Source organism: Heterodontus francisci, chromosome 10 (assembly GCF_036365525.1).
Source record: "Heterodontus francisci isolate sHetFra1 chromosome 10, sHetFra1.hap1, whole genome shotgun sequence".
NCBI lineage: Eukaryota > Metazoa > Chordata > Chondrichthyes > Heterodontiformes > Heterodontidae > Heterodontus > Heterodontus francisci.
The window spans coordinates 104,374,611-104,401,257 of NC_090380.1; the positions used below are offsets into that span (position 1 = coordinate 104,374,611).

At 43.5% G+C, this 26,647-nt stretch overlaps 1 protein-coding gene across 10 annotated transcripts in view; it reads left to right on the forward strand.

The window, feature by feature from the left end:
- The window catches only part of LOC137374696 (interferon-induced GTP-binding protein Mx3-like), a 62,307-nt gene that overhangs the window by 4,969 nt on the left and 30,691 nt on the right, over positions 1 to 26,647 (forward strand). For 3 of the 10 annotated variants that reach the window (XM_068041209.1, XM_068041210.1, XM_068041206.1), the window contains exons 2-5: positions 2 to 140; positions 5,914 to 6,127; positions 20,847 to 20,921; positions 25,957 to 26,149. In XM_068041209.1, coding sequence (XP_067897310.1) covers positions 5,936 to 6,127; positions 20,847 to 20,921; positions 25,957 to 26,149 — 460 coding nt within the window. In that variant the 5' untranslated portion in view covers positions 2 to 140; positions 5,914 to 5,935. Of the gene's footprint in view, position 1; positions 141 to 903; positions 1,124 to 5,470; positions 5,574 to 5,913; positions 6,128 to 20,846; positions 20,922 to 25,956; positions 26,150 to 26,647 lie in introns of those variants that run through there. The other 7 variants (XM_068041207.1, XM_068041208.1, XM_068041212.1 and 4 more) reach the window with 7 other exon arrangements.

The following is a 26,647-nucleotide window of genomic DNA, read 5'->3' on the forward strand; positions in this document are numbered from 1 at the left end:
GCCAGCGAGAGAGCGCCCAATCGTGGAAAAACGACTGAGTGCCTGAGAGACAGCGAGAAGGCAGAGTCTGGAGCCTACTTTCGGTTTGACAGCGAGGAAAGAGAGAGAGAGACTGAGATCAGGACAAACAGAAATCAGAGGTGAGAAGAGTGAGGGGAAAGGAGGGGGAAGAAACAGCTACAGGTTCCGACATAAAGCACCTGAGTGAAATTAACCTCAACTCCTTACACTCTGAAATCTATCAAGTGCGGGAGAAACTGACAAGCCCAGGGAAGATCCCAGTAACTGCATTAAGTACAGAAACATTAACTGAGCTCTTGCTTTAATCTATACGTGGCCCAAGGATTTAAAATTATCTGGAATTAGGGAAATTAAACTTTCCAACCTGAGATCTCCTCGGAGATTTTTTTTTGTTAATGACATCGGAACCTGATACAGTTCAGAAGCTTGTTTGTTACATTGCATGATTTCCTGAAGTGGATACTTTTTTTCCCCCTGCGAGTGGTCAGGGTCGCGGTGCCGTCGCCAGTTTGAAATCAGTGTTTGTTGGTTTTTTTTAGACGTTATGATGTTAATTGAACACGGGTACATCAACAATTGTCACCTGCACTCAATCACTGGTCTAAAACCTGGCTACCCAACCAAACCCAATAGCATACAAGGCTGCGGGCCAAGTGCTGGAAAATGGGATTAGAATAAATAGGTGCATGATGGCCGGCGCAGACACGATGGGCCGAAGGGCCTGTTTCTGTGATGTATAACTCTATGACGTGTCGGGGTCGGGCATTTAAAAAAATTAAAGGGCTCGGGTCGGGACCAGGTCGGGTTTTAATTTTATACCCAAGCCAGTGCTTTAGTTCCAACCGATTGAAGTTAATATTTCCCATTTGTTTTCATGACAAGATTGTCTTCAAAATCAGGAGAGATGTATAACAGATGGCTGAACCAATAACAACTGTGGCACTGTTGGCCAAAGTCAAAATAACCCCCACTCCTAAAGAGTGATTAATGAGCCATTTACTAGGGAAGAAAAGCTGAGGTGATTTCCTCACAGATTTTATCTTCAAAGTATCTGATGGTGAGCTGTAACAATGGCTGTTTACGATGGGAATGTTACGACCAGGTGAGCAATGTCAAGGGGTCTTTTGCTATCTTTACCTGGTCTTATTGTAGCAGGACTTAATTTTTAAACACACTGTGTTTTGAGCTCCCCTTTGTGTGAATCCTTGTTCACAGCTTCCAATTATAAGGCAAAGAACTGAGCAAAAACAGGCTTTCTTTGGTTTAAAGCAGAAAGATGAAATTTATTAAACCTTAAACTAAAACTCTACTATGGTTCATGCTTACGGATATACAATGCGCTCATGCTAGCATGCACACGTGATATAAACATGCAAAATAGGGACACAAAAGAGCAGAAGAAAAGATAAGTAGAACAGTTTGAAGCAATATCTTGTCATTGTTTCTCGAGCTTGCGGTAGTCCTTGATTGAAGATATAGTCTTGTGTTTCGTTGGGACCCAGTAATCTTCTTACAACTTGGTTCACGTGGCAAACCTTTCTTTCTTGAGTTACACGTGTCTTCACAATATTCAGTTCCATGGGAAGAGATGAAGGCAGGCAGACAGGAGAGGCTGTAATTCTTGCTTCAGTTCCAGGAGAGATGTATACTCCATGATCATACGGCTTTGTCTGAGTTCAAATTCCTTTGTTGGGAGTTCAAATGCAAAAAAGACTCCCAGGTGGCCCTACAGGTTAGTCATGTGACTAGTTCCTTATATGGAACGGTCTCTTCACATTCTTTGGTGGAGGTTCAAATTTCTCTGCCACAGCCAGTTAGCCATGTGACCAAAACTGGTCTGACCACTTCTGTGTATTGGATCCCCATTGTTTCAACATTGTCTGTTACCATGGAAATGTCTCTCCAGTGAGGGCTTGCAATTTTAAGTTTTACTGTTCATGTGGTGAAGTAATGTGTGCCTCAGTCTTGGCAGGTGGGGTTTGCCTGACAGGAGTGAGGGGAGGGAAGGGGAGAGTACAAGTACTCCCGCAGGAAGTTAGTCCAGGATTCAGAGCCGCTCCCTGCAGCTCTCTGGAATGCTGTTTGACTGGAACCTGTCTGACTCAGAGGCAGGAGTACTATCGCTGAGCCAATGATGCACGTTTCCCGCTGGACGTCATGTGAAGGAACCTAACCTGAGGACTCTGTGTTAAAAACCTCATCAAGTAAAGGGGACCTACCGCTTAGCATATCATTCTAAATAAAGATACAAACTGCACAATGGGGGAGGCAGTGGCGTAATCATCGATTATTCTAAAAACCCATCTGGTTCACTAATGTACTTTAGGGAAGGAAATCTGCCATCCTTACCTGGTCTGGCCTACATATGACTGCAGATACACAGCAATGTGGTTGACTCTTAACTACCCTCTGAAATGGCTTAGCAAGCCATTCAGTTGTCAAGGGCAATTAGAGGTGGGCAAGAAATGCTGGCTTTGCCAGCAATGCCCACATCCTATGAAAGAGTAAAAAAAGATAACCACACCTCCTAAGCAAAGGGTGCTCATCATATGATAGCCACTTGATGAGATAGGTTTTTGCTGAAAGCCCAACAATATCTAATGTGTTCTAGATGCTCATTGAAGGGTACCAACTGAATAATAACCATATCTCCTAAACAAAGGGTGCCCACCACATGCTAACAAATTGTCAAGATGTTTTTTTGCTGAAAGCCCAACAATATATGAATACAAAAACAAGAAATGCTGGATTCACTCAGCAGGTCTGGCAGCATCTGTGGAAAGAGAAGCAGAGTTAACGTTTCGGGTCAGTGACCCTTCTTCGGAACTGACCCGAAACGTTAACTCTGCTTCTCTTTCCACAGATGCTGCCAGACCTGTTGAGTGAATCCAGCATTTCTTGTTTTTGTTTCAGATTTCCAGCATCCGCAGTATTTTGCTTTTAATATATGAATACATATTGAAACCACAGTTAACTGAGTCATGACCAATTGATCAACAAGAGTGCTCACAGCTAATCGAGGTAGAGCACCCAGTACAGAAACCAGGAAGGAATGGTATAAATACTGGAAGCTCGTATTAGGTTTTTAGATTTGTTTAGTTTCATTAGAACAAATCTCATTGGCTATCAGAGCAAGGTGAGCATGATATTCCCCTTAGCATATCACCAGCTCTATCGTCTCCAACTACTCAGGGATTTAAGGTAATGCTACTTTAATAATTGATGGCCATCCTGCATAACTAGTTCTAAGAATATTCTACTGTAACAATATTTAAATTTAAAAGTTGGATTCTCTACCAGAAATCAGATTATGCTTTTGCCTAAGAACTGTTCCTGTTGTGATTAATGGTCTCACCAGCTGTAAATTGCATCTCAGTTCTTTAATAAATCTCTATCTAGTTTAGAATTTATATTGTCTCACATAGTCTTCTAGATCACTAACTCGTGAACCACATCTCCGCATAGTCTTTGGTGAAGAGCTACATTACTGAGGAGAGACTCCCAGACCCTTACAATATCCGGGACATTAGAATCTGGCTGGAACTTGCTAAAAAAAAAAAGCTATCTGGAGGATGGTAATATTCTTGGCTTGTTCCTTTCCTTTGGGGAGAGTTCGACCAGATGGGCGGTACAGTGGCACAGCGGTTAGCACCGCAGCTTCACAGCTCCAGGGACCCGGGTTCAATTCTGGGTACTGCCTGTGTGGCGTTTGCAAGTTCTCCCTGTGACCACGTGGGTTATCGCCGGGTGCTCCGGTTTTCTCCCACCGCCAAAGTCTTGCAGGTGATAGGTAAATTGGCCATTGTAAATTGCCCCTAGTGTAGGTAGGTGGTAGGGAATATGGGATTACTGTAGGGTTAGTATAAATGGGTGGTTCTTGGTCAGCACAGACTCGGTGGGCCGAAGGGCCTGTTTCAGTGCTGTATCTCTTAAAAAAAAAAGAACTTTAGACCCATTCAAATGTCTTTCGGATTTGGCTGCCTTAACCTTAAAGTTGAGAGTAAACATCTAAGAAGTACGCCTGATCTGGAATATAACTAGGATTATAATCCACCACAGTCAAACCAGTATTTAGAGACTGCAGCCTGGTCTCCGCTCACTGGAGCTGTCTGGAGCAGAGTTCAAACTCGCTTCCTTCGAACTTAGAGGTGAGTCTTCAAAATTTCACTCCTTCTGATAGAGTAGTTGAGGCTATAGCCTGGAGACATTTACCACAATATCGGCCTAGAGTTTGCAGTCAGCGATGAAGCAAAGTTGTCCGCCACTGACCTTGAAGTAAGTCTTGCTGAGAGATCTAGCGTTATCTTTTGTGAGAATTTGACCCCTATCGCCATGCAGTGTTACTGTAACTGATTACAGAATTCTTTACTGGGCAATTTATGGGGCGGCCCAGTGGCGCAGTGGTTAGCACCGCAGCCTCACAGCTCCAGCGACCCTGGTTCAGTTCTGGGTACTGCCTGTGCGGAGTTTGCAAGTTCTCCCTGTGTCTGCGTGGCTTTCTGCCGGGTGCTCCAGTTTCCTCCTGCAGCCAAAGACTTGCAGGTTGATAGGTAAATTGTCCCTCGTGTAGGTAGCTGGTAGGAGAATGGTGGGGATGTGGTAGAGAATATATGGTTAATGTAGGATTAGTATAAATGGGTGGTTGTTGGTTGACACAGACTCGGTGGGCCAAAGGGCCTGTTTCAGTGCTGTATCTCTAAATAAATAAATAATAAAATTCCCACTATGGAGTTGGAGTGATACCATCAGGCTATTCAGGCAGTCAATCACATTAAAGGAATTTCACAGTCAGCCAGCCAGGAAACAAAAAGCAGTAAAATAAAATCCCTTTGAAAATTTTTTTAGCTGGAGCAAATTAAAGATTTGGACATACACATGGAGTGAAGGTAGAAGCTAAAATACCCTGATTTTTTTTTTACTTTATTAAAAAAAATCAGCTTTAAAAAAATCTACTAATTAATCATTTAACAGCACTCCACAAGTATAAAATAATTTTTTACAGGGCCACTTCTGTTTGTGAAATTCTATTACTCTCTACTGGTAAAAACCCAGTTACACCTGATTGTACAAGGTGTAACTTTTTGTGGGGTTTCCAACAGTGATGTGAGAGAGGAAAAGTTGTACTTCTCACTTCAGAATCCTGAGTGACAGACCTCAACTCCAGGATTTCCCCGCTAATCTGCACACGCCGAACATCCTGAAGTTACAGTCAGTTTCAGAGGGGTAATGACGGTACATGTTGTCAGTTTGACATCAAATCCCCCTCAACCCCGCAGAATATGGGTCATGTTATAGAACCATACGGCACAGAAAGAGGCCATTTGGCCCACTGTGTCATCGCTGGTTCTTTGAAAGAGCTATGCAACTAGTGCATGACCCCTGCACCTTCTCAGTACCCCTGCAAATCTTTTCTTTTCCTTCTCAAGTTTGTATCCAATTCCCTTCACAGGGGCATTACGGGGAGGCAGGGTCCTTTCTGGGAGCATGAGCCCAGTGACTTTTCTCAGCTCTAGTTGAGACAATGGCTCCGACACGAGGAGAGCTACAGAAAGGTAAGATGTTGATGTTGGAATACACAGACAAGTCCTTCCCAGCTGGGGCTCACTGGATAACAATGAGGAACTGAACTTTATTTAATCCACAACATTCAGGAGCATCAAGGCCAATTCTATCACACTTACTGTCACCCTCACTGAGATCAGCTAACACAGCCCAATTTTATTCCAATGTGGTGATGTCCATCCCTGGCCCTATGATTTTTTATCCAGTTTAAAAAGCTTGATTCTGTTGAGTTTCTGTGCTCTCTTGGGACTAGATCCCATTTTTACCTCCTCCTTGATTCTCCGCCATCCCAACTAATTATCATTTACATTTTTCTTTTGTGTGTGGCAGTTTTGCTTGATGCTGATTTCCAATGCAAGGAAATCACAGAAGAAGACCCAAACATTCATCCCGGCCCACAAGGCAGAGCAAGTGTCAAAACCTTGCAACCCAACTACCCACCGCAGAGCATTCTATGGAAGCTTTTAGTCCTGTCAAAGTGTTCCCAGCTTTTGCTGAATGCCACCCACTACACTCTCCAAAAGCGGCTGCTCTGCAGGAGAAGGTTAGTGATGAATTGCAGTCAACCTATGCTTCCCTAGGTAAAGAAAGACAATTTGCATTTATATAGCACCTTTCATGACCTCAGGATGCCCCAAAGTACTTTGCAGCCATCAAGGGACTTTTGAAGTGTAGTCACTGTTGAGATGCGACAACCAATTTGTGCACAGCAAGCTCTCAACAAACAGCAATGAAACAAATGATCGGATCATCTGTTTTAGGTGTTGGTTGAGGGACACGCATTGGTCACGTTAGTGGGAAAATGCCCCCATTCTTCTTCGAGTAGTGGCATGGGATCTATTACTTCTAGCTGAAGTAAAATAACCAGATGCCCTGTTAACACAGTAACAAAACCTTACAGCAGTATCAAACAGGCTCTGGTGAAGTTCTGGGGTTGGCGCCCTAAGCAGCCTCCCTCAATTAGATTGTGGTGATGCTGGTGCAACCAAAGAAATTTAAAAGTTGTTTTCCATTTGAAAGATTACACAACAAAATAATTAAATCAGTCAGCCACTCAGCTCATCCAACCAGAAAACACCAACCGCATCCATGACGTTAAGCTTTCTCCTAATTTATTCCAGGATTTCTGTCTCCACTGTCATACCCTGAAATTCACTCTCCTGGTTCATCATTCTTTATGAGATGAAGGAATTCCTGAAATCAGTCCCACATTTGACTTTTGCAAGTGTGAATTTGTGTCCCCTCTCTGTGACACGTTTTAATGTAGTGTTTCCAGATTTATATTTTCTGTACTGATTCCTATCTTATATATTGCTATGAGGTTTCTCATTCTTTGGGCCTCTTTTCAATCAATCTTTCCTCGTAGCTTAGTCTTCTGCTGCTAGTCATGTCATGTGGCTTGTCCGGCATCATCTCCATTTGTCTCAGTGATGATTGCTATGCACAGTTTTCCGGGTCGGTCTGATCAGAGCATTTTTTTTTATTGGTTCATGGGACGTGGGAATCGCTGGCTAGGCCAACATTTGTTGCCCATCCCTAATTGCCCTTGTGTAAGTGTTGAAATGTGTTTTTGAACTGCTGCAGTCCATTTGATGTAGGTACTCCCACGGTGCTGTTAGGGAGGAATTCCAGCATTTTGACCCAGCAAAGAAGAAAGAATGGCGATATAGTTCCACGAGAGGATGGTATGTGATTTGGAGGAGCATTTGCAGATGGTGGTGTTCCCATACGCCTGGTCCCGTTGTCTTTCTAGGTGGTAGAGGTTGTTTGGGTGATGTTGTTGAAGAAACCATAGCAAGTTGCTGCAATGCATCTTGTAGATTGTACACACCAAAGCAACAGTGCGCTGGTGGTGGAGGGTGTGAATGTTTAAGGTGGAGGATGTAGCGTCAATCAAGCGAGCTACTTTGTCCTGGATGTTATCAAGCTTTCTGAGTGTTGCTGGAGCTGCACTCATCCAGTCAAGTGGGACTAGGGTGGCCATTCGTCCTGTTTTGAGCAAGACAGTCCAGCTGTCAGCTGGGCTGCCTCCATTCCGGTATGGGATGCCCATATGTCCGGTATTTTAAATTTATTTGTGGGCACTTGCCAACCAATATAAATGATTTTAAATCACATTGATATTAACCAAAGAAGATTAGAGGCTGGGTGTCTCCAAATGGCCACTGTACAAGCCTCTAATCGTCATTGGTTAATATCAATGTCATTTAAAACTACAGTTCCATTGGTTGGTGATACCTGTAGTAATTCTTGCTTGAATAATTTTTTAAAATGTGCAGCTTGGGCTTTTTGTTGCAATATTGGGCGGAATTTTATAAGCCCACTGGCGATTTCGGTGTCAGGTGAACAAGCGGGCCGCACGCCAAAGACCTGCCACGATTCCAAGTGCGGCAGCTCATTTAATTAGCCAAGGTGGGCCCCCCCCCCCCCCCCCCCCCCGCCATTTTTAAAGGGCTATTAGCTCGACTGGCATATTTAAATATTTAAACAAAGATTAAATTAAATAAATACATTTCTTTTGCCCCGCTCCCACCCCCCCATAACAATTAAATTAATTATTTGCCCTTCCCCCACCCCCTCCCCCACAAAACACTTACCTTTATCATCTGACCTTCCCTCCGCCCAAACTGCACAAACGTTAAACCGCAACCCTTCCCACTATCCCCTTCACCCATGATGATAATTTGACCTTGTTTCCGCCCCCACCCCCCACCGATAAGTTTACATCTTCCCCCCTCCCCACCAGTGTTGTGCCTCGTTTCCCCTGATGGGGATCCGAAGGTGCCAGGAATGCTGGCCGCTGGGCTGAAGATCGCAGCGGGACATCAGGAGTGGCCTAAGTTTATTTAAATTAATCTTAATTGATTTAAATATTCAAATTATGGTCCCGTAGCCCAGTGGCAGGGGGGCTTCCACAGTGCCTCGCCGCCGACGGGAGGATCGGGCCGGGCCCTGCCAGCATCGAGGTCCATGGCGGGCCTCATCCGGGGCTGTCTTCAGGGGATCCCGATGCCGAGGGCTCCTTAAAATCCAGCCCATTGTCTTGACACCTTTGACAACTTCCTTTTAGAAACCTCCATAGATAAACTGCTCCGAGATGAAGACAACTTTGCAACCGCATGGTGCCTCCACGGAGATGTCCAGTCCCCTCAAGCCGAGAGCACCCCCTCCCCCCCCACCCCCCAAAACAAACTCCTAACATAGAAAATCAAAACAATCACTGACTGATCTAGAACTCAACACTGCAGTCTTCCAAAATTTGAAAGGGGCCATTTATTTATGATTAGTTGGATTTATGTTTTTAAATATTTTTTAAATTTCCCAGGCTTGCATCGGTCACCTGACCGACCTGCTTCCAACCCCCTGTTTATAAACAGGAGAGAGCGCCGAGCAGGTCTGGTGTCAGGTATTCTTGAGCTCCATCAGTGGCCACCTTAGTGGGGAATATTCCATCACACTCCTGACTTGTGCTTTGTAAATGCTGGACAAGCTTTGGGGAGACGGGGGGGGGGTGAGTTACTCGCCACAGAATTCCCAGGCTTTGACCTGCTGTTGTAGCCACGGTATTTATATAGCTGTAATAAAAACAAGAAATGCTGGAGATACTCAGCAGGTCTGGCAGCATCTGTGGAGAGAGAAGCAGAGTTAACGTTTCAGGTCAGTGACCCTTCTTCATATTATTTATATAGCTGGTCCAGTTAAGTTTCTGGTCAGTGGTAACCCCGAGGATGTTGATGGTAATGTTAAGGGGAGGTAGGTTAGATTCTCTCTTGTTGGAGATAGTCGTTGCTTGTCATTTATGTGACGAGAATGTTATTTGCCACTTATCGACCCCAACTTAAATGTTGTCCAGGTCTTGCTGCTTGTGGGCATGGACAGTTTCACTGTCTGAGAGGATGTGAATGAAACTGAACATAGCCTTTACTATATCCAGTTTGCTCAGCCATTTCTTGAATTGAATTGACTGAAGACTGGCATCTCAGAAGCAGATCAGGATGGATCATTCACTCAACACATCTGCCTAAAGATAGTTACAAACGCTTCAGCCTCTTATTTTGCCCTTTATGTGCTAGGATTCAGCATCATTGAAGTTAAGCATGTTTGTGGAGTCTCTTCCTCTTGTTAATTGTTTAATTGTCCATTACCGTTTGGCAGGAATGCAAAGCTTTGAACTAATCCATTGGTTGTGGAATTGCTTAGCTCTGTCTAACGTATGTTGCTTCCGCTGTTTAGCGTACATGTAGTCCTGTATTGCAACTTCACCAGGTTGGCACCTCATTTTTAGGTCTTCCTGCTGCTGCTCCTGGCATGCTCTTCTATACTCCTCATTAAAGCATGGTTGGTCCCCTCGCTTGATGGTAATGGTAGAATGAGGGATATGTTAGGCCATGGGGTTACAGATTGTAGTTGAATATAATTCTGCTGCTGCTGATGGCCCACAGTGCTTCATGGATGTCCAGTTTTGAGCTGCTGGATCTGTTCTGAATCTATCCCATTTAGCATAGTGGTACACAATCTGATGAAGCTTGTCCACAGTGTGTAGATGGGACGTCATGAAAAATGAAAAGTAAAAACTTCTTAATTACAATCTCGACAGATTGCTAACATAGAATGTTGATGGTGTACGGAATGCAAAAATTAGAACTTTGGCTATCACCTCATGCTTATGACTAGTTTGGGCCCAGATTCTAGTTCAGACTAGTTACCCTCCCATCCTGTAACCTCTACAATAGCTACCTTAAGATGATACTGAAAATTCCAAAAAAATTACAACACATCAAGGAAGAATAACAAAGTAGTTTTTTGGAACAGTTAATGAGTACCTCCCAATCTACTGGGGAAGCTAATGTAAGATCTAAGATCACTCCTACCAATAATGTCATGGATAGAAGCATCTGCGACAGGTAGCTTGGTGAGGACGAGTTTAAATATGATTTCCTCTGATTTGTACTCTACTGTTTAACAGCTGCATAGTTCTGCACTCGATTTGCCTGTCAATTGCTGCTCAAACAATATTTGGTCTACTAAAAGGCCTAGGCTGCTTTCTACTTAACTCTTTGCTTTTTCAACACCAATAGTAGAGGACTATTCCCATCCATATTTTTTCTTCCTATGGGCAGTAGTTTACACTTGTCCCTATTAAATTTCACTGTTCTGTCTGTTCCATATTATGTCTAAATCCATCCATGGCCTCGCCCTTCCCTATCTCTGTAGCCTGCTCCAGCCATACAACCCTCAGAGATCTTTGCATTTCTCCAATACGGACTTCTTGGGTATTCCTGATTTGAATTGCTCCACCATTGGTGGCCATGCCTTCAGCTGCCTAGGTTCTAATCTATGCAATTCCTTCCCCAAACTTTTCCACCTCTACCTCTAACTTTATTTAAATCACTTGTTAAAGATGTCTCTTTGGACACAAGAAATAGAAGCAGGAGCAGACCATATGGCCCAACGAGCCTGCTCCACCATTCAGTACGATCATGACTGATCTTAGGATTCAATTCCATTTTCCGGTCAGCTTGCCATACACCTTGATTCTCTGAGAGACCAAACATCTGTCTATTCCAGCCTTAAATGCATTCAATGGTGAAACATCCACAACCCTTTGGAGTAGAGAATTCCAAAGATTCACAACCCTTTGAAGTAATTTTTCCTCATCTCAATCCTAAATGATCGGCCCCTTATCCTGAGACTGTGGGGCCGTGTTTTAGATTCCCTGACCAGTGGGAACAATCTCACAGTGTCTATCCTATCCAGTCCCTTTAGAATCTTGTATGTTTCAATGAGATCACCTCTCATGCTTCTAAACTCCAGAGAATACAAGCCCACTTTACTTAGTCTCTCATCCCAGGAACCAATCTAGTGAAACTACGCTGCACTGCCTCCATGCTTAAACGTAGAGGCTATAACTGCACACAGTATTCTAGATGTGGGGCTGGATTTTACATTGGGCAAACGGGAACTGGCCACCGACGTAAAAGTCGGTGGCGAACCGACTTCTGCCTAGCCTGGGGATCCGTCCTGCATTTACAGGTCCCCAAACTTTAACTGTTGTGAGGCGGGACTTTCACCTGCTTGAGGGAGGAAGTCCCGCCACATTGAGCTGCCGACCAATCAATGGGCCGGGAGCGGTGGTCACTGCTGGGACTGCAGCCCAGCCAACGGCAGATGAAGACGTGGAGCCGGGATTTCAGATGAGTTTTGGTTGCCTTACTGGGGGTAATTGGTCGGGTCCCGGCAAGGGAAGGGTGGTCGTTTGGGGGGGGGGGGGAAGGGGGTCGTGTTGGGTCCTGGGGGTAGTTGGGGAAACTGGGGCGGCCCTCAATTGGGCACCCTCTGCCCGACATTCAGGGCACACTCCTGGGGCTCTGAGAGGCCGCCAACTTTTACCTGGTGGCCTTTTCCAACTCCAGGATGCCCGCTTGCCATGCATAAAATCCACGTGGAGGTGGGCAAAGGCACTTAAGTGTCCGTTAATTGACAACTTAAGGGCCTTGATTGGCCTGGGTCTTTCGCCCCCCCTCCCGACGTAAAGTGGGACGGGAAGGCCTCCCGGAGCCTCGTGCTCCATTTTACGCCATTTCCACCCACCCCCCACCACCATCCGACTCATTGGGGTGGCATAAAATTCCGGCCGTGGTCTTACCAAAACCCTGTACAATTGTAGCAATACTTCCTTATTCCTGTACTCTAATTCCCTTACAATAAAGACCAACATGTCATTTGTCTTCCTAATTGCTTGTTGTACCTGCATGCTAACTTTCTGTGTTCCTTGTACAAGCACACCCAAGTCTCTTTGAACAAAGACCTTTTAAAAAAAATTCTGCTTTTCTATTCTTATGACCAAAGTGATAACTTTACACTTCCCTACATTATACTGCATCTTGTTGCCTCAATTAACCTGTCTATATCTCTTTGCAGCCTCTCTGTGTTCTCCCCACAGCTTACCTTTCCACCTACCTGTGTATCATCAGCAAACATAGATATATTACTCTGTTTCTTCATCTAAATCATTAATATAGATTATAAATAGCTGAGGCCCCAGCACTGATCTTTGCAGCACTCCACTATTTGCTGCCTCCCAGGTTGAAAATGCCCCTTTTATGCCCACTCATTGCTTCCTGTCTGTTAACCAATCATCTGTCCATGCTAATATATTACTCCAACTCCATGAGCCCTTATCTTGCCAATTAATCTTTTGTGTGGCACCTTATTGAATGTCTTTTGAAAATCCAGGTATATTACATCTACTGGTTCCCCTTTATCTACCCTACTCGTTACATCCTCAAAAAACTCTAACAAATTTGTCAAACAGGATTTCACTTTAGTAAAACCATGTTGACTTGTTCTAATCATACTGTGCTTTTCTAAGTGCTTTCTTAAGACTTCCTTAATAATAGAATCCAGCAATTTCCCAATGACTGATGGACAAGCTTTTGGTCATCTATGCTCATATTTCTTTGTGGTTTGGTGTCAAATTTTATTTAATAATGCTCCTGTGAAGCGCCTTGAGATATTTTACTATATTACAGGTGCTATATAAATACAAGTTATTGTTGTATGTGTCTGACTCAATCTGTAAATCCTGGTTACCTCCTCAGGTTCTGATATTCTTCCTAGTTTAGTAATATCTGTGAATTTGATCAGTTCGATTTGAACTTCAGAACTCAAGTCATTAATTTAAAACAGTAGAGACACCAACCCCAGTGCCTGAGGTATTTAAACCAACACTTCTGACCCTGACATGACTCCCCTGACAAGTACCCTCTGCTCCTACCCTTCAGACTATTCCCAGATGTTAGTGTAAATGCTCCATGCTTTAAACTTAAGCAGCTGCTTTTCGTATAGAACTGTGTCAAAGGCTTTTTGGACATGAGGTAGACAGGTCATGGAATCAATCATAGTCATAATCATAGAGATACAGCACTGAAACAGGCCCTTCGGCCCACCGAGTCTGTGCCGACCAACAACCACCCATTTATACTAATCATACATTAATCCCATATTCCCTACCACGTCCCCACCATTCTCCTACCACTTACCTACACTAAGGGCAATTTACAATGGCCAATTTACCTATCAACCTGCAAGTCTTTGGCTGGGAGGAAACCGGAGCACTCGGCGGAAACCCACACAGTCACAGGGCGACCTTGCAAACTCCGCACAGGCAGTACCCAGAATCAAACCTGGGTCACTGGAGCTGTGAGGCTGCGTTGCTAACCACTGCGCCATCCTTGTGGCCTTTGCGGTGGGAGGCAAACGGCCTTCCCACCCTGCCACCAATTGAGGCTCTTAACTGGACAATTAATCCCCAATTAAGGGCCGGCTCCAGGGAATGGTCCCTCGTTAAAAGTCATTCAGTGCCTGAATGAGGGACCTGGCATCGAGAAGGTGTCGGCCCGCTAAGAGCCACTTCCCTGCCCTTGTTAGCGAACCCCCTACCCTGCAACCCCCACCCCGCGGGACCTCTCCCCCCGACCTACCTGTGGCCTGTGTCCATTGCGGCTCTTGGGCCTCCGGTAAGTGCTCCACCTCAGTGATGGCACTGCTCAGTGGAAGAGCTGCCAGCCTCTAATTGGCCAGCAGCTCTCCAAGGACAGGACCTCCGGCAACAGGGTCCTTGATCCTGTAGAAGGCCCGCCGCTGTCCACTTAAGTGCCTAGTTGGCACTAGATTCGGCAGGCGTTCCGGAGAAGAGGTGACTCGGGGTTCTCAGCATCGCTATTTCCGGATGTCGAGACCCCCATTGCCAGCATATATCCCAGCCAGTGAGTTTTACAGCACAGAAACGGGCCATTCAAACCATTGGGCCTGTGGCTGGCTCTCTGAAGGAATATGGACTCAATCATCAGTTTATTGTTTGCTTAAAGCCTCTTTTGTCTAAGACTATGATCTCATTTAATGTCAACGTCTGACATTTGCTATCGCAGCTGTTTCCCTAGTTAAACATTGTATAAAGCAAGCCTTTACAAAGAAATACTCGCATTTTTATATAGCACCTTTCATGACTTCAGGAAGTCCCAAAGCTTTTTAATGACAATTAAGTACTTTTATAGCATTGTCACTGCTATATTCTTATATTATCCAAAATGACTTTGGAACTACGTTGTTCAAGCGTATATATGTCTTTAGAATTCCTCATCACTCTCTCTGTGTACCAAATACACATAGTATTATGCTGCCACAAATAGAGAGATGTGAGAAAACATGAGGGAAGCTCCAGTGTCTAAACTGTGATTATTTAAAAGCCCTGGGAACCACGAGACGTAATATGGTGGCAGCAAGGTGTTTGTGGGTAGAATTCAAACCTTATGAGTGAAACAACCTGAATTCGTCGTGGTAATGTCACTGGGCTAGTAATCCAGAAACCCAACTCTGGGGACACGGGTGCCATAGTAGCTGGTGGAATTTAAATTCAATTAATTAATTTAAAATAAATCTGGAATTGAAAGCTAGTCTCAGTAACGGTGACCATGAAACTATCATTGATTGTTGTATAAACCCATCTGGTTGACTGATGTCCTTGAGAGAAGGAAATCTGCCATCGTTACCTGGTCTGGACTACATGTGAGTGCAGACTCTCAACAATGTGGTTGACGCTTCACTGCCCTCTGAATTCAGTTGTCAAGGTCAATTAGGGATGGGCAACAAATGTTGTCATTGCCAGCCATGCCCACATCCCATGAAATGAATTTAAAAAAGCATTGTAAATCACATAAAAGAAGAGAGATGCAATGAATGTGCAGTTTCAGCCCATGATGAATTGGGAGGCCGACATTGTGGTGGAGGGATTCGAAAAGTTTAAGCAAAAGTGCAAATTGACATTCAGTAGTTTTCTGAAAGGCATTAGTGAAGGGAAAAAGCTACATCCTTTTGTGGACAGGAGAGGAAGAATTAGTGCTTTTCAATAGCTGGGAAATGCGTCGGGATGATAGTAAAAACCCAGATCAGAATTTTGGGGAATTCAGCACACGTGGTCAACCAAAGGCAAACCATTGGATCCACCGTTCTGAATTTCAGAGCCTGAGTCAGGAACAAGGTGAGTCTATTGACAATTGAGAGGTAAGCCCACAACCATAAATCTGAAGTTGAAGCTTGATACTGGAGCACTGAGTAACATCATCTCACTCAGACTATAACAGAAGATCTTGCCTGAAAATTTGAAAGAGAATGGTTACCCAAAGAATGATGCTCTGAAACCAAACGACGTTATGCTGACAGCATATGGTGCAACAGCGATTCGACAGCTGGGAATATCCCAGATCAGAGGGATGCACAAAGGAATTTCACTGTATATTCTAAATCACTGTAACAGATGGTCCAGCTATCCTGGGGTTGAGCAGTTGCGAAGAGCTGCAGCTGATCTCAGTGAACCATGTGATGAAGGATGTATCAATGAAGCTTGAAAGTTGCACACCCATTGAAAAACGTTCTCCAATCATAAGCAAGGAACATCTGGCCCAAATATATCCAGATTGTTTTGATGAGACTGTTGGATGCTTTGAAGATTTTGAGTATCACATCACTATTGACCCAGCGATAAAACCAGAGATTCATCCCCCATGTAAAGTACCAATAGAGCTAAAAGGGAAGATAGAAAGAGAACTCAAAGAGATGGAAGAAAATAAAGTGATTTCCAGAGTCACAGAGCCTACAAATTGGGTAAATTCCATCGTGGTGAGAGAGAAGCCAAATGGACGGCTCTGAATTTGCTTGGATGCCAAAGATCTTAATCCAGCAATTAAGGGGAATAAAAGCAAAATACCGCAGATGCTGGAAATCTGAAATAAAAACAAGAAATGCTGGAAATACTCAGCAGGTCTGGCAGCATCTGTGGAGAGAGAAGCAGAGTTGATGTTTCAGGTCAGTTCTGATGAAGGGTCACTGACCTGAAACGTTAACTCTGCTTCTCTCTCCACAGATGCTGCCAGACCTGCTGAGTATTTCCAGCATTTCTTGTTTTTATTAATAAAGAGGAATCATTACCCTATTCCAACACTGGAAGAGATCACACCAGCACTGGCAGGGACAAAAGATTTTAGCAATCTTGATGTCAGAAATTGCGACCGGAACGTGAAGCTTGACGAGGAATCTTCGCTGTTGACAACATTCAACACACTCTTTGGATGGTACAAATTCCTGCATCTACCTTTTGGCCTTAAAGTGAACCAGGATGTGTTCCAACAGAAAATAGATGAGACATGCAGGGTTGCAAAGGAGCAGTTAGCATAACTGATGATATCCAGGTCTATGGTGTAGATGAGAAAGACTATAAATACCACCTACATGAAGCCATGGAGAGAACCAGAAAAGCTGGGGTCAAGCTAAACACAGACAGAATGCCAATTCTTCGGAATGGTATACACACCTGATGGAGTCAAACTAAGTCCTAAAAAAGTCACCGCTATCTCTGAAATGGAAGCTCTGAGAGACACAAAAGAGCTGAGAAGTTTTCTTGCCTTGATCCAATGCATGAGCTCTTTCATACCTCACAAGTCAGAGCACACAGCAAACCTACGAGAACTGATGAGGGTAAATATTGAGTACCAATAGACAGAGTTACATGCGGGAGTTTCAGTAAACTCAAAGAAGTAATATGCAAGGAGACAAGTCTGTCATACTACAACTGGGCGAAACCTGTCACTGTGCAAGTAGATGCTTCTACAAAAGGACTGGGAGCGGCCCTGGCACAAGAAGGAAAGCCGATAGCATTCACATCCAAAGCTCTAACATCAGCTGTGACCAGATATGCCAACATAGAAAGAGAGCTTTTGGCAATCGTGTATGGATGCGAGAAATTCCATACATATCTCTACTGGAGAAAATTTATAGTGGAGAGTGTTCATTGTCCACTAGAACAGATCTAAAAGAAAAATCTGTGTCGAGCACCAGCAAGGCTACAGAGGTCACTCTTGAGGCTTCAGAGTTACAAGTTCACTCTGAAATACAAGCCAGACAGAAATGGTGCTACTGGATTACCCTATCTCGTCTGTTGCCACATGACAAACATAAAATAAAACCTCTTGGTATAAAGATACATCACCTAGTGAACATGTCAGCACCAAAATTGAGTCAAATCAGAGATTAGACTGGTAAAGATGAAGAGTTGCAGATGCTTTCAGCAAGTGATTCAGGAATGGCTGGAAAAGATACAACAAACACAACCAGTAATAGAGTAGTATTGGTCAATCATAGATGACATCTCACTACAAGACAGTGTTCTGTTGGCCGGATCTAGAATCATCATATCCAAAACGATGCAGAGATGACTTCTCCAGAAGATACGAAAGCCACATGGGAATGGAGAAGTGTAGGCTTAGAGCCAGATCGACTGTGTATTGGATAGGCATCTACAAAGACAATGAAAAAAATGGTATCTATACGCAGTGTATAGAAGTATAGAAATACACATCCAAAGGAGGAGATGATGGTTAGTGAGGTACCACCCACACCATGGCATACTGTGGAAGCTGATTTATTCACACACAACCAAGAATTGTATTTTTGGAGCAGACTATTACCCTAAAAGTTCCAATTCATCATAAAGGTAAAAGATTTGAGAGTTACAACAATAACCACAGCAGTGCTCGTCCTGTTTGCTGAGCAAGGGATTCTGGAAAGGGTGATGTGTGATAATGGAACCTAATCCACCTCCAGAGAGTTTAAGGAGTTTGCTGAACAGTGTGGATTCAACATCGTAACCTCATCACCACATTACCCATGGGGACATGGTCTTATAGAAAGACATGTACAGACAGTCAAGAAATGTCGAGAGACAAAGGAAGACCCAAACCTTGCCTTATTGTCACTCCGAGCTATACCTCTCAAGGCCGACATGAAATAACCTGCAGAACTATTGAATGGCAGAAAATAAAAGACAACTTAGGAACATAGGAGCAGGAATAGGCCATTCAGCCCATCAAGCCTGCTCTGCCATTCAATATGATCATGGCTGATCATCCACTTCAATGCCTTTTTCCCACACTATCCTCATATCCCCTTATGTCATTTGTATTTAGAAATCTGTCAATCTTTGTTTTAAACACACTCAATGACTGAGCTTCCACAGCCCTCCGGGGTAGAGAATTACGAAGATTCACAACACTCTGAGTAAAGAAATTTCTTCTCATCTTGGTCCTAAGTGGCTTCCCCCTTTATTTTGAAATTGTGCCTCCTGGTTCTTGACTCCCCAACCACAAGACAAAGCAGTTACTGTTGTAATGTAGGAAATATGGCCACCAACTTGTGCACAGCAAGGTCCCACAAACAGCAATGTGAAAACGACCAGATAATCTGGTTCAGAGATGTTGTCTGAGGGATACATATTGGCCATAGGGATGACAACAATGTTTGGAAAAGTTATATTCATAGTAAAAAGACATTGCTTTTTTTAAAAAAAGAAAGAGGGATGTTATCTTGTTATATAATCCAAAAATGACTTAGTATGTACATTGTTCAAGCATACGCGTGTGTATATATAGTTGCGAGAGTGCTTCTATTGTTTTTAAATATGTTTTAAGGATCATATTTAAATTCTGAAAATGGATTCGCTTGGAAGTCTGAAGAAATGTTGGACTTTGTTCTTTTTCACTGGGGTCATTGAAAGGACACTTGACTGCGAAAACAATTACTGAAAGAATCAAGGAGTGCTAAAAACAACCTTTAATAGAGAACAGGAACCTTGGACAAGGGGAGATGTTTACAGAAAAGCTACATGTCAAGGTTTATGCAGGTCAGGAGGTTGACTTTCTGTTTGGGGTTTGAAATTGTTTTCAGTTCATTTATGGTGTGAACTGTTTTTAAGATAGTTGAAGATCAGCCTGCCAAGGAAAAAACACCCATCTCATCTTTCCTGCACCTCTCTAAGAGATCCTGAAAGGTTCAGTTTATCAGCTCCTCTTTCCTCCTGTCTTTGAAAAAAAACCCTACATATTCAGTATAATAACCAAAACCTTTGATGCCACATTTCTCCTGAGAAGCTGGAAAAAACCTGCCAGATTAATTCTCAATACTGCCAGAGAAGAACTGCTCCAGAAAAGATCCCAGTGACCTGTCTGTGTGTACTCGGATGCCAGATCAAAAGGGACAACTGATATCTTTCTAAATCTTTTTTTTCTTCAAGAATTGGCAAGTATTTGCCCAAAGTATTCTTTTTTGTCTTTTTTTGTAACAGACTTCTGCAGAGAGAATTTCTGTTTTTTTTTTCAATGTGTGTGAGTTTGTGTGTGGGGAATTTAAAAAGGGAACTTTCATATTTCAATCTGTGTGTTAATGCTTTGCATTGTTACTGGATAAGTCTTTCATAATAAATAGATAATTCTGTTGTTTATTAAAGAAACCTGGTTGGTGTATTTTATTTTGGTATAAAGAGTAGAGTCTATAATTGACCGTATCAGTAACTGAGTAAACATTTAAATATATGTTGTGACCTGTGGAGAAGTTGGAACTAGAAAAGACAGTGCACTCCTCTCACAATATCTTTAGAATGCCACATCACTCACTCCTGCACAACAGCACATGTACCAAACACACATTGTATAATTCCACTACAAATGGAGAGATATTTGGAAAATATGATGCAAGCTTCAGTATCCCTGTCTAAAGTGTGATAATTTAAGAAGTTCTGGGAACCACAAGACAAAGCAGTTACTGTTGTAATGTAGGAAACACGGCCACCAACTTGTGCACAGCAAGGTCCTACAAACAGCAATGTGAAAACGACCAGATAATCTGGTTCAGAGATGTTGTTTGAGGGATACATATTGGCCAGGACACCATGGAGAACTCCTCTGCTCTTCTTCGAAATAGTGCACTGGGACCTTTTAACTCACCTGAGTGGATAGACAGACCCTTCGTTTTACATCTGATCCAAAAGACAGCACCTCCAACAGTGCAACACTCCCTCAGTGTTGCACTGAAATGTCAGCCTGGATTAGGCATTCAGGTCTCTGGATTGAGACCCACAACCTTCTGACTCAGAGACGAGAGTTTCACCCACTAAGCTACGGCTGACACCCTGTTTAGTATATTAACTACTTTATATTAATTCTCAGTTCCAACTATATTACCACCTTTTAGGATACTCACCTCTTCTCCATGCCCTCTTATTTTCTATTACTGAAACAATTTCTTACTGTTCTGTTTTATTTTTCATTGCTATTCTTATTTTACTTCACTCTTTGCTCCTCCGACCATTTTTTTTTAACATGCTTCTGGATTATCTTGTATGCTTCCCACTAATTCTCCTCATTTTCTTTCTACAGGATAGCTGGAGCCCATATTCCTTTTTTACACCATTTCCTTATTGTCTTTCTGCTAGTCGTCCTGATTCATTTAAGGTAAATATTTGTTTAATCAGCACCTGCTATTCCTCAGGATCTAATTAGCATGCATGATCAGCAGTACACCTTTTAAAGGTATTTCATGTGTCCTCCATTGTAATGTCATTGAAACAAAATCCCTCACTGTCAATTTGTTTCTGCTCTGGCCTTATTTATTTGAAGTTGTTCTTTTTAAAAGAGTACATTTGGGTGTTGGTTCCTGATGAATGTCAGGTCATGTTTTGTTGGTTTCTTCTATAATTGATGTCATCCAATGGTGTTGTTATATCTGTTCCCTTTATGCCAGCTGAGTCTTTTACCTGTGTCAAGCCTACTGTTCCTTTCCTCAGGCCTGGAATATCCTAATTGGTAGTAAAGGGGCAAGCAGGGTAGAAAATCGGCCAGGGTGTTGTTCTTTGATGATCACAGCTGCTAATGTGAATGTTTGCCAGAAATTAGGATCCTTCCACCTGTATCATTTAAATGCCAGCTTTGAAAGGTCTGCTTCTGGTGCTGCCCTGCAGGCAAGCCACTATGCTGTGCCACTGTGGGTGCCCAAAGCCGGCAGCTGACATTCCTTCTCCCCCCCCCCCCCCCCCCACCCCACCACCCCCCCCCCAGAGAAATATGACAGAAAGAATGAACTTGCATTTATATAGCACCTTTCACATCCACAGGACTTTCCCAAGTGCTTTGCAGCCAATGAAGTACTTTCTGAAGTGTGGTCACTGTTGTAATGTAGGAAGCACGACAACCAATTTGTGCAAACAGCAATGAGGGACATAACCAGATAATCCATTTCTATGATGTTGATTGAGGGATAAATATTGGCCAGGACCCCAGCTTTTCTTCAAAATAATGCTGCAGGATAATTAAGGTCCACTCGAAAGCGCAGATCGTTTAATGTCTGACCCAAAATTGGCATCTCCAGCCATACAGGAGTCCCTCAGTTCTGCACTGAAGTGGATTATGTGCTCAAATCTCTGAACTGGGGCTTGAACCCACAGCCTCCTGAGAGTTCTATCACTGCTAATGAGGCTGACCCAGGCAAGTTCACCAGGGCCAAGTCGAGCAGTCAGATTGTTCTGCCTGCCCCCCTATAGTTTCAATATTAAGGATACCACTGAGGATAATCCAGGCTACAGTCTTGGAAGTAGTTACACATTAGGTTTAATGATTCAGATGTTGCACTTCTGAAGTTATGTTACAGAGCTATGGTGAGACCACATCTGGAGTACTGCACCACACCTCAGAAAGGATATTTTGGCCTTAGAGGGGGGTGCAATGCAGATTCACCGGCATGTTACCAGTGCTTAAAGAGTTAAATTATGCTGTTTGTTTGAATATTTTTTTAATGGCGAGAGACTGGCAACTATGGAAGAACAAAGGGTGTTCCTTTAGTGATATAAATCACTAAAAATTGGCCATATTTTATGTACCAACATGCTTCGCAATGCCTAAGAATCTTCTCAAAGTAGAATAAAATTGCAGAATGCTGCAAGCTGTTTTCACAAATAAGGAAGACCTTGGGCAGGAATGAACTGTTGCGAGAAACAAGAACATAGCATGTCCACCTTGAGGCCCATGGATGATCAACAAACTGTTGATCTGATAAGAAATCAGAACAACTGGGCTGGATAGCCATTATGAACAGTTTATTCGCAGGCCTGTTGAACAGCTCAAAGCATAAACAATTGATAACGGGAAAATACGAACACCCTAAAAGTGAGCTTGGAGGCTGGAGTTCGGATGTTTCAAGGGAGTTGTGGAACTGTTCATGGGGAACAGCATAGTATTAGATAAGAAAAGATGATGTAAAGGCCTGCTTGATCAAGGACAGAAGGCACATGTGAAGACTCGAGAAGCTTATGGAAGGTAGTTAATATAAGGGTGGGCTTTTAGCCCATGGTTTAGACAGAGAACTCAACATAGTGTTGATCATTTTGTATTAAGGGGAACCTTCATAGGACAATAAGATCCTGTCAACATAACATGGAGATCTGCCCTTGAAAAAGGTATAAACGACGTTGTAAAAAGTCACTCAGGGTTGCAGTCGAGGGCAACTTGGTTGGTTGCCAATTAAAAAGCTACACCTAGTCTGGATGCCCAGAAACATTCAGGGTACAATGAGAAGGAAAAGAGAGGCTTTTAGCAAATATAAGGAGAGCAATTCAACGGAAGCATTAGTGGAGCACAGAAAGTGTAGGATGGAGCTTAAGAAAGCAATTAGGAGAGCAAAGAGGGGATATGAGAAAGCTCTGGCTGGTAAAAGTAGGGAAAATCCCAAGATATTCTATAAGTATATCAATGGGAAGTGGATAACCAGGGAAAGAGTAGGACCCATTAGGGGCCCAGGGGGAATTCTGTGGGTGGAGCCAGAGGACATTGGTAGGGTGTTGAACAAATACTTCACATCTGTCTTCAGAAAGAGAATGAAGATGTAGATATGGAACTCAGAGAGAGAGACTGTGAGGTTCTTGAGCAAATTGTCCTAGGGAGTGACAAGGTATTGGAGGTTTTGGCAGGCTTAAAAGTGGACACATCTCCAGGTCCGGACGATTTGTGTCCCAGGATGCTGTGGGAGGCGAGGGTGGAGATTGCAGGGGCTTTGACCCAAATTTTTAATTCCTCTCTGGCCACGGGGGAGGTGCCAGAGGACTGGAGAACAGCTAATGTGGTCCCACTATTTATGAAAGGTTGTAGAGATAAGCCAGGGAACTACAGACCAGTGAGTCTCACGTCAGTGGTAGGGAAACTATTGGAGAAAATTCTGAAGGAGAGAATCTATCTCCACTTGGAGAGACAAAATTTGATTAGGAATAGTCAGCATGGCTTTGTCAGAGGGAGGTCATGCCTAACAAATTTGATTGAATTTTTTGAGCATGTGACCAAGTGTGTAGATGAGGGTAGTGCAGTTGATGTAGTTTACATGGATTTCAGCAAAGCCTTTGACAAGGTCCCACATGGGAGACTTATCAAGAAAGCAAAAGCACATGGGATACAGGGTAACTTGATAAGGTGGATTCAAAATTGGCTTAGCTGTAGGAGACAGAGAGTGATGACAGACGGCTGTTTTAGTGACTGGAAGCCAGTATCCAGTGGCGTACCACAGGGATCAGTGTTGGGTCCCCTATTGTTTGTCATTTATATAAACGACATAGAGGATCAGTAAGTTCGCGGATGACACAAAGATTGGCCGAGTGGTTAACAGTGAGGTTGAGTGTCTTGGGTTACAGGAAGATATAGATGGGATGGTCAAATGGGCAGAAAAGTGGCAGATGGAATTTAACCCTAAAAAGTGTGAGGTGATACACTTTGGAAGGAGTAATGCAACACGGAAGTATTCAATGAATGGCCTGACACTGGGAAGTTCCGAGGAACAAAGGGACCTTGGTGTGTTTGTCCAAAGATCTCTGAAGGCAGAAGGGCAGGTTAATAGTGGTGAAAAAGACATATGGGACACTTGCCTTTCTCAATTGAGGCATAGATTACAAAAGCAGGGAGGTCATGTTGGAGTTGTACAGAACTTTGGTAAGGCCACAGCTGTGTGCAATTCTGGTCGCCACATTATAGGACGGATGTGATTGCACTGGAGGGGGTGCAGAGGCGATTCACCAGGATGTTGCCTGGGATGGAACATTTAAGCTATGAAGAGAGGTTGGATAGGCTTGGGTTGTTTTCGCTGGAGCAGAGAAGACTGAGGGGTGACCTGATCGAGGTGTACAAGACTATGAGGGGCATGGACAGGGTGGATAGGGAGCAGCTGTTCCCCTTAATTGAAGGGTCAGTTATGAAGGGACACAAGTTTAAGGTGAGGGGCAGGAGGTTTAAGGGGGATTTGAGGAAGAAATCATTTACCCAGAGGGTGGTGACGGTCTGGAATGCACTGCCTGGGAGGGTGGTAGAGGCGGGTTGCCTCACATCCTTTAAAAAGTACCTGGATGAGCACTTGGCACGTCTTAACATTCAAGGCTATGGGCCAAGTGCTGGCAAATGGGATTAGGTAGACAGGTCAGGTGTCTTTAATGCATCGGTGCAGACTCGATAGGCCGAAGGGCCTCTTCTGCACTGTATTATTCTGAGATTCTGTGATAGTCACTGCCAAATTGACCACTTGCTGGTGTTCATGTGTATGAGTTTTTTTTTGCTTATGGTGACTTGAACTTAAAGTAATTGGATAATACTGTGCATGCTTTTGTGTAGTCTGGGTTTATTATGTTACAGTACTATTGCATACTTAATTGTAATCTTTTGCTGATTTTTTTAAGTAAAAGGAACTTATTCCAGAAATCTTTGTCTTAAATTGTTCATTCCATGGGTCTGAACTCAGTAAGCTATTTGACAAGGGAAAGACCTACATAGTTTAGTTTAGAGATACAGCACTGAAACAGGCCCTTCGGGCCTGTGCCGACTATCAACCACCCATTTTATACTAATCCTACACTAATCCCATATTCCTACCACATCCCCACCTGTCCCTATATTTCCCTACCACCTACCTATACTAGGGGTAATTTACAACGGCCAATTTACCTATCACCTGCAAGTCTTTTGGATGTGGGAGGAAACCGGAGCACCCGGAGAAAACCCACGCAAACACAGGGAGAACTTGCAAACTCCACACAGGCAGTACCCAGAATTGAACCCGGGTCGCTGGAGCTGTGAGGCTGCGGTGCTAACCACTGCGCCACTGTGCCGCCCTTTTAGAATTTAAATTCCTCCAACTGAGGTGGTGAGATTTGAACCCCTGTCTCCAGGGCATTAGCCTGGCAGCTGGATTACTAGTTTAGTGATGTTACCACTGCGCCACCGTCTCCCTGTCTGTTAACCAAAAGCTTGATCAAGGAAGTGGGTTTTAAGGAGGAGAGGTAGAGAGTTGGAAAGATTTAGGGAGAGAATTACAGAGCTTAGCATTGATACAAAGTCGTCAGATAAGAAATAAAGAATTTGCATAGAGATGGTCAAAATATTTAGTTGCAACTCAGAAATACTTGAAATTTTTAAATTATCATTGTGGTCATTGTTGAAGGATTATTCTTGTGTCTATTTTCAGACAATGGATGCCAGGTTTTATAGTAGCTATGAGGAGAAGATACGCCCTTGCATTGATCTCATTGACGCACTGAGAAAGTTGGGCGTGGACAAGGATCTGGCTCTTCCAGCCATCGCAGTGATTGGAGACCAGAGCTCCGGGAAGAGCTCAGTCCTGGAGGCACTGTCCGGTGTGTCACTTCCCAGAGGGAGTGGTAAGATCGCAACTAACAACAATAAGAATTTGTATTTATATAGCACCTGTAACGTCGTAAAATGGCCCAAAGCGCTTCACAGGAGCACTATCAAACAAAATTTGAACCTGAGCAACTTAAGGGGATATTAGGGCATGGTCAAAGAGGTAGGTTTTAAGGAGCATCTTAAAGGAGGAAAGAGAGGAAATGAAATGGAGAGATTTTGAGAAGGAATTGCAGAGCTTGAGGCTTCGGCAGCTGAAAACATGATGGCCAATGGCAAAATGATTAAAGTCGGGGATGCTCAAGTAGCCGAAATTGGAGGAATGCAGAGATCTTCGAGAGTTATAGGGCTAGAGGAGATTAAAGAGATAGGGAGGGGTGAGGCTAGGGAGGGATTAGAAAATAAGGATGAGAATTTTAAAACGTAGGCATTTCATAACTGGAATCCGATGTATGTCAGCGAGCAAGGGGTGATGGGTGAATGGGGCTTGGTGCGAAGTAGGACATAGGCAGCAG